The sequence below is a fragment of the Mytilus trossulus genome, chromosome 14, assembly GCF_036588685.1.
Source record: "Mytilus trossulus isolate FHL-02 chromosome 14, PNRI_Mtr1.1.1.hap1, whole genome shotgun sequence".
NCBI lineage: Eukaryota > Metazoa > Mollusca > Bivalvia > Mytilida > Mytilidae > Mytilus > Mytilus trossulus.
Genome location: NC_086386.1, coordinates 47071724 through 47080552, shown reverse-complemented (window position 1 = coordinate 47080552; position 8829 = coordinate 47071724). Strand labels below are relative to the sequence as shown.

General features: G+C 31.5%; 1 protein-coding gene across 1 annotated transcript; it reads right to left on the bottom strand.

Moving 5' to 3' along the window:
- On the bottom strand, nucleotides 1-8300 carry LOC134696932 (G2/mitotic-specific cyclin-A-like). Its single transcript, XM_063558899.1, has 9 exons — nucleotides 7930-8300; nucleotides 5588-5816; nucleotides 5156-5286; nucleotides 4089-4312; nucleotides 3517-3592; nucleotides 2997-3125; nucleotides 2453-2566; nucleotides 1842-1975; nucleotides 1-982 (listed from the first exon to the last, which is right to left on the bottom strand). Exons 1-9 carry the CDS (start codon nucleotides 8104-8106, stop codon nucleotides 919-921), a joined length of 1278 nt encoding a protein of 425 aa, XP_063414969.1. The 5' UTR covers nucleotides 8107-8300; the 3' UTR covers nucleotides 1-918.
- Between the last annotated feature and the right edge of the window lie 529 nt (nucleotides 8301-8829).

The following is an 8829-nucleotide window of genomic DNA, read 5'->3' as shown; positions in this document are numbered from 1 at the left end:
TTATTTAAAATGATTTTATTTTTCAAAACACAATAAAATGGTCAATGAATCGATTTATGCCAAACCAAGTGCTCCAATGATTTTAACTTCAAAGACCAACTTATTCATAAAAACCCACAACCATATGATCTATTTACAAATAAAACAAAAGACAGATTTTAATTTAAAATATATTTGTTCTTGTACATGAATATTTACAGTTTACATGATAATATACAACTAGTAATAAAAATAAGCTTCAACTTAATAAAATTTATGCAATGATTATGGCAAACAATGTCCTTAAAAACCTCCATCAAAATTATTTCGAGTAAAAAGATGTCGAAAAACAAATCGGAGCACTAAGAATGTATAACTTGCGTATTTCATAAAGTTACAAATAGGATTTTAACTTCGTGGATAAAAACAACACAAAATTGACATGTAAAAACAATGTAATAAACAGATAGTAAAAATCTTTTGAAGGAGATTCTGAGAGACAATAGTAATGCAATCGAATAAACTTATAAAAATTAGGGTCAACTAAAAACAAATTCATGCCATTTTAAAAAAATTTTTAAAAGAGGTAAAAATATAAAAAAAAAAATTGCATTTAAATGGCTTTGGTAATTTTTAAAATTCATTCATACATGACTTATGAGAGAACATGCATTTTTAAAATCATGATTAGCAATGAGGAGTCATACCTTTATATTATCTTTTACACAAATTCACAACCACATCAACATACACACACATTCATCAGAAACATACACATCACACACATGAAATAGGAGCTGCCTTCCTTATTGCACCTGAAAGGTATGGGAAAGGAACAAGAATTGTCAATAAATAATTTCCCACACAAAGTCACGGCCACAAAGCTGATCATAACCTGGTGTTGATGAAAGAACTGTGGTAAATATAGGACAGTAGTCTCTACACAACCAGAGGCAGACTGGCTGGAGGGGGGAACTTCTGGAAATTTGAGATTTCTTCATACCTGAAAGAAAAACATACAATTTTAAATCTGTGACAAGGAATATGTAACTGGCTTAACAGGTTCATTGAAAAACAAGCTCCTAGTTGTCCACAATGCAAAAAATTGCATTGTGGACAAGGTTTCTGGACACCATTAAGACTACTTTAATGAGTATTACAATAGAACCAAATAATTTGTACATGTTTGTTTATCTATTCATTGACTATTGTCATTCATTGAGTGTATATTTCAAGGTTGTGGCTAATAAATGTTGATCATCATAAGGAAACCCTTGTTTCTTGCCTAATAAATTTTTAGTATAAAATTAGTCATGAATGCACCTGTCCTAAGTCAGGAACCTGTTATTTAGTTGCCGTGGTTCATGTGTTACTCTTTTTTTTTTATACAGATTAAACAGTTGTTTTTTCTGTTTGAAAGTTTTACACTCAATTTGGGGCCTCTTGTAGCCTACTGTTTGGTGTGAGACAAGGCTTTGTGTTAAAGGCTGCACTTCCACCTTAAATGGTTTACTTTTAACACTTTGCGACTTGAATTGAGTTCTCATTGGCACTCATACCACATCTTTTATATGTTGACCAGTTTGTCATACTTGTCCTCACATTTGGTTTCAGGTTTTCAAATCATAGCAAGATTGCTACCACACATTTCTAAAGAAATGCTACAAATTTTTGGCTTTATTTTGAATTAATTTTTTAACTTTTTAATTTCAAGTTTTAAATGATCTTTGATACGTAAAACTGAATTTGCTATTGATTTCTGTCAGAAATACAAAGAATTCATGATGCCAAAGAAACATGTAGCATGTAGTATATAAGAAACAAACAGGGTTTTTGCCAATAATAATTGATCCATTACTTACTTTGTACTTCTGTATTTTTCTACTACTGACTGTTGAGGACTCTTGTCAGCATTAAGGTACAGTTTATGGAGGTCTTTCAAACAGTCAACAAAATGTCCTACTTCATAACCACTGGACTTTATCAGGGTTTGGGGCTGAAAAGTAAAGAAGCATACTTTAATAATGACATGTCAAACAGTTTCAGGCAGTTTGCTTAATTTTTAGAATATTTATGACACGGAACAATCAATTGTTTGAGCAGTCATTCATTTTATGGGTTCAATTATGTACATCTTATAATGAGAATAATGTTTTTTTCATGGAATTGATTGTTTTGCTGTTGTTGGTACAGTATATTTCTTTTTTTCTAAGTACTTGAATATGCTGGGTACACTTATCTAAATTAATGTAAACTAATAAATTTACAACTGCAATGAGTGTTGCAACACAAAACTATTTTATATTGAAAAGTACTTTTCTTTTAATCTTCAAATAAGTTTCATCATATTTATCCAAAAAGGTGAAACTTTTTCTGAAATTGACTGTTTTTCAATCAAAAACTCTTTCTTCAAAATATGAAAAGGTTGTTATACTGAATGGTAAGTCACCATCATTATTTATAGTAATCTTACCCAGGGTTCTTGTCCTAAAGAAAATCTAGCTAAACATATACAGGCAGCTGCTATTTGACTAGGAAGGTATTTCAAGAAAGTGTCTGCTTCTATTAATGTATTTTCTGCTAAGAACTGAAAAATAAAACTTCTTATTAATACAATGACATATGAACCTGCAATCAGAGTTTAGAATCTAAAATTTATTACTATAAAATATACTTATTTAGCATTAAAAGCACTGAAAAGATTCTAAGATAGTCAACCAAATAAGCCTATATACATTCAAGCTATTAACAAACATTAGCACCATGCTTTGGAAAAGTAAATTAAACAGCAAATGAAATTTGTTTTTGTTAAATTATGTACATATATATAGTTATCCTTTGATTTTTTTTTGGGTGATAATTTCTAATTGCATGCAATTGATGAAATTGTAGCAGAGAAAGACTTTCAATAAAACCATATTTAATCGTTTAATAACAGGAAATTATTTTCAAAATTTCATCAGCTGACAATATTTTAGTGCTAAATCCAGAAACAATAATCTAAATGTTTTTTTTACCATAGACAAGGCTTTGACTTTATCGTCAGCATCAGAGTCTGTCAGGAAGTGATCACAAAACCAATTTGTTGTTGGTACAGCTACGTCAAATGTCAAAACCTTCAGAACAAGGTGTTCCATTCTCAATACCTAGACAAAGCAAAAATTATTGGTTATTTCAGGTTATCTGGAAAATAGTAATGTGTTTTGAATAATTTGAATAACATACATTGTATATGATGAAAAATATTATTAAAATGTTGATGTTCATGAGTGGAAAGATAATGAATTAAAAGGTTAAATTTTCAATTTCTATGCACACCTCGGTTTATTTCCACATTTTGCAAAAAAAAAAGAATTCTGTATTTAATGAAAATAACAATATTTAGTCACAAGTAACAAGTTACTTTAATTGGCAAAATGTATGGAACATTTATCCAGAGATCTACAGATTTAAAACAATCTATTACACATCGTCAATTACGGGAAGAAATTCATGACTATTTCACAAAAAACTACCCTTAAACTTGTGTTTCCATACCTGTTGCTTTGTGTAGGTGTCATCTGTGATATAGGCAAATTCTCCAACATCTGGTGGGTAGATTTCCTCATATTTCCTAAAGAAAAAAAATCATATAAAGCTTATGAAATGATCAATGACAGACTTATCTTCCATTTTTCTACAAAAATCTGTCCAACTTTCTTAGCAGCCATAATTATAAATAAATGAAATGCTCTATGAGCTATTGCTAAGCTTTCTAAATATAACCCCTCAAAAGCCTCATGTATAGTAGTTATTGTATTCAAATAATTTTGTGAAGGCAATAAAAAAATGCATGCATGCTGACTTTCTGTTGCAAAAAAAAACATACCATACCATGTACATGTATGTATAATGAACCCATTTTTTTTATAGTTTTAATGGGTATTTTTTTCAAATTATACTGGAAGGAATTCGAATAAATTTTATCTGCGATATCTGCATACAAATGGTGAAATGCACAACCGTGCAGCCTATAAGCTGTCAAAATATGAGAAATGTGATCTCATGGTTGCAAAATATGACATTAATGAATATTTTTAAAGAAAACCATGAGAGTAAAAATATCTTACGATGCAAGAAACATGCTGGCAGCTCCAACAAGTTGAAGTTTTCCTCTCTGTACAGACATGTAGGATAGAAATCTATCAATGTAGTTTACAGCTAAGAATAAAGTTTCTCTGTGCAGCTTGTATTCTTCGGATACTTCAACTAACCAATCTACCAGAATGCTCCTCATCGATGCTGTTATATCGGATTGTTTTTTCATGTAATTATGTTTTGGTCTATTTTTTGCCTGAAAATGAAATTTTTTCTAAAATATAGATAAAAAATTCATGCTACATATATATCATGTTCAGGTGAATGTGTTCATATCAATTCTTTCATTGGTGTTTTACACGTAACATGTTTTTTTTTGTTTGTACATATAATATGCAAATTTTTCAGTAAAGTTGCAACACATTGGCTGAAGGTTATCAATATGGTGGTGTCTCCGGTCATTTATTTCAAACCAATTACTTTTAAAATTGATATATAATTTGTATTCTCTCCAATAACATGTAAATGTAGGCTTTTACCATTTATCAATGCATGTTTGTTAATTTGTTTAATTTTGGATGTAATTTGTCTTGATTGGCTGACATTGTTATGTTTATCATCTCATAGACATAATTTTGTCATGTTACCGCGACAGCACCAACGTTTTTTTATGGTTTGAAATGGAATTTAGAATTATTTATAAAAAATTTCATATTTTTCTGTATATTCTAATCAACATTAAATATGTGGTGCACACTTCATAATAACCCTCTATGCAGGTTACTCAGTGTGCCTCACATTTTTTATGATATTTCTTAGTAGACGTATAAAATATTAGTCATTCTTTAATTAAAAAATTTCCCTTGTATAATGAAGTTGGATTTTGTAACACAAACTGACAGTCATTCATGAAGTGTTGTAGTACTTTGATTTTTCATTTGTGATGTATACACTGACTGTTGATTGCCTTGTTTAAAGATGTTGATAATTTGAATGTATGGTTATTCTATATGAACACAGAGCATTCTGAATATTCATTGTACACGATATGCAAACGATATGACAACTAAATTGTATGATCTAACCATCTTAACCCTACCTCAGCTTCTCTCAAATGTGCATAAATTTCTTCTACATATTCAGGTACCATGGTAATGATGGATTCTCTGTCTAAAGGCTTTTTGTCTTCCATTTCCTCATGTGTGGTATCCAACACCATTGGAGATTCTTCTGTTCAAAAGAAGGTTCAGAACAATCAATAAATTGTTCATAAAATAAAATTGTAACATGTAAATGTTGGTTTACGAAAAAATTTACTCTGGTCCTACATCCGCAAGAAAGTTAGTGTCAGCTGGTGAGTGTGTTTGGATGCATTAAGTAAATATACTACATTTCTATCACAAGAGAAATAAATTATATAGGGTAGCTATTGAGACAAGAAGTTTAATAATAATGTTAATATACTCCGATGAGATATTGAAAGAAAATGCAATTCTGACAGTCATAATAATATCATTAATAAAACAGGTACCTATAGAATCATCAACACAGATGATATCATTGGCAGCAGAAATTGGATGATGTCTGGCTGGCAATGCAGTAATGGACTGAGATAGCTTCAACTTGCCACCATTGTTGGATGGTTTGGACAAGGGTTTACTTGCTGCAACATTATCATCAACAAAGATGGTAAATGGTTGGTTCTCCTGTCCAAATACCTTGGCTTGTTTTGGATATGCATTTTCATCATTCCCACCAGCCTGAAAATATAAAGATAGAAATTAAATATAATTATTATTATATTATCCTATAAATAAAAGTTGAAGTTGTTTGGTTGCAGTCCATTAGTGATTTGGTATTCAACTGCAAAACTGGAGACATTGATCAGAGGCAGTTGCATATCAAGATTCTCTTAGTGTGTGCATAGTAATAAATATTATAGGAGCAATAATTGTAAATTCTTTATAAAAAGGTTTTAATTAACCTTATATACAGGTCTTTATTTTTTATCCCTCAATATGAAACAATAGTATATTTTGATTCTACTAAGACCTCTTTCGGCTTTCTATACAAAGCTATGTTCTAATTACAATAAAACATGGGCTGCATGTGATTGAATCACATTTGAAATTGCAACGCCTGAAATCAAAATGGATTTTTTTTTATGTTCTTGCACGCACAAATCAGCATGCAAGTAAATTAAATAAAATTATTCTAAAAGTTTAAATGTATGCATTTATTTTGTATTGTTAAACTTTTGATTTTCTACACTTTTGGATCCAGTATATCAAAATAGATGCCTTTCAAGCCTGAAATATGGGTCTGCTTCGAAGTCGGCAGGGATTGAACTCAAGTCTTTGGCAATGGATAGCCCACAGCTTTAATTTTGTAGCTCATATATGTATAGACTTGTACAACATAAGCAGAAATTTAAGTAGCCCACACGGAATTTTAGGGGCCATTGGCGAGTGGGCCCATGCCATCTTCAAACCCTGGATGTACAAAAGTACAAAGGATGAAAAATTTTCTTTTAGAATCAAGACAGGCTGTATGCTCATTTTAACATGGGTAGGCATTATATTTGTCAACATTTTAAACCTCTCGAACCTCTGTATTAAGACATATTGACAAATATAGTTCTTACCCATGTGAAAATGAGCACAGAGCATGACATGAAAGAATTATTTCTTTAATTAAATCTTTTCTGTAACATTTAAGGTTATGCTTTATGGGTTACAGGAATTCATTATACAAGGTTTGGGGTGAAGGATACAGGCTTTTACAGGTCTTAACCGTTCGTTTTTTTGCTAGTTAATGGCAGTTTATATTCTTGAATGAAGCCTAGTGTTGCATTTTGATGGACATCTTTACTTTCAAAAGTAAAATAACAAAAATATCCAAGTAAAATTAAGAAAAAACATATCCGACAGTCATTGGTAAAGTTGTGTATTTTCAGTAAGTAAGACTGTTCCTCAAAGTGTACTCTGCTAAGGCATTATTTCCCATATTATTTGGAATATATAATGGTGTATCGTCCGTATGCGATTTAGACGAACTAACATGAAGTATACCTACCTTCCCCTTTTTTTTTTAAATTATACAACACAAGTTGATGTGTACGTAATTAATACTTCTAACAATTATTGCTATACAGTCTGCCATATTAGGTTATCGTTAAACAATTCTAGTCGCCGTCAGCTGAAATTCGTAGCGGTTATCAATTAAAATAATCTAAACTATCAACCACGTTCACTCGAGGTATAGTTTTTCACATTCCATTCATAAATCGCAAAAAGAAAAACCACTACTGACCTACCTTTTAAGTGATTGCACTGTGATAATCCTGACCTTCACATTTTCCAAGACTATTTTCAATGGTGGAATCCGCCATTGTTTTTTCCGGAAGTGTTCCCCTGGAGTTCAATTTCATAACATTTGCATAAAGCGCGGGAAACCGTATCACATCAATGAAAAGAACATTTCAGGAAACTGCGTAAATGACGAATGTCACATGTAAACAAATGATCCTCATAGAAACGAAGATGGCGGAATTACAATGGAAAACATTCTGGAAAATGTGAAGGTCGGGATTATTACAGTGCGATCACTTAAAAGGTAGGTCAGTAGTGGTTTTTCTTTTTGCGATTTATGAATGGAATGAGAAAAACTATATCTCGAGAGAACGTGGTTGATAGTTTAGATTATTTTTTACCGATAACCGCTACGAATTTTAGCTGACGGCGACTATAGTACAATTAAGTGAATTAAACAAAAAATGCTGAGAAAAAATATCAGCGTCGTTCAAAATTTTAAATGACGCAAAGCCACAAAACCCCAAAACCTCGTCGAGAAATTATGAACATTATAAAATACCTTGGATGGTTTAGCTGCCCTTCGTGGTTGCACTCGTACTTGATTTGTGATGACTCCGAGCGCTGCTCTCTTAGGTGCATTGATCCTAGTTGTTACTCCTTGTTCAACTCTTTTTCCACGTCGCCCTGGGTTCTCAACATTTTCGTCCTGGATCGTAGAGCCAAAAACAAAAGACATTGTGAAACGAAAGAGTTTTATGGAAAAATAATATTATTTTCACTTGTAGTGACCTACTGTGTGACGTTCTTGGTTGGAGTGTATTCAGTTTATTCAGTACTTCTGTGTTCCTCAGATATTTTTTTTTGAAGTAAACTCAGCTGAGATGCTTATCAAACTGAGGCCAGACATTGAATTCCCCGCGATGATACCCGTAATCCAATCAAATTCAAGCTTTTGCGACCACATGATAAACAAGCCAATATCGAGGCGTCGCATTCTTCCTTTTGACTGTTGGTATGTGGCTAAGTTAAAACCCGAGAACATCGAAGTATACTATTAGCGCCAAATTTAAACTTGTTTTGTTTATTTTTCGTCGCCAAGTCATTTTTTTTTATGACGGACAATTATTCTAGTGTCATTGAATAACTCATAAACAACAAACAAATATTTTATGTATCAATGCATATGGTAGTTCTAATTCTAATTCATTTCCAATTAGTTAATTTTTTTTCCGACACGGATCTCCGCGGCCTAATGAGTCGTGAGACTATACATATATGATAAAAAATCCACATAGAACTAGAGATAAGATAAGATAAGATATTTTATTTTCCAATTATGGGCCCCAAAGGGCATAAACATTACAACATCAATAATTTTTTTCATAATACAATACAAACAATGAGATAAAAAAAAAAAAAGTTAAACGAGAACTATTTAAGTTCTTAAAGAATACGTAGA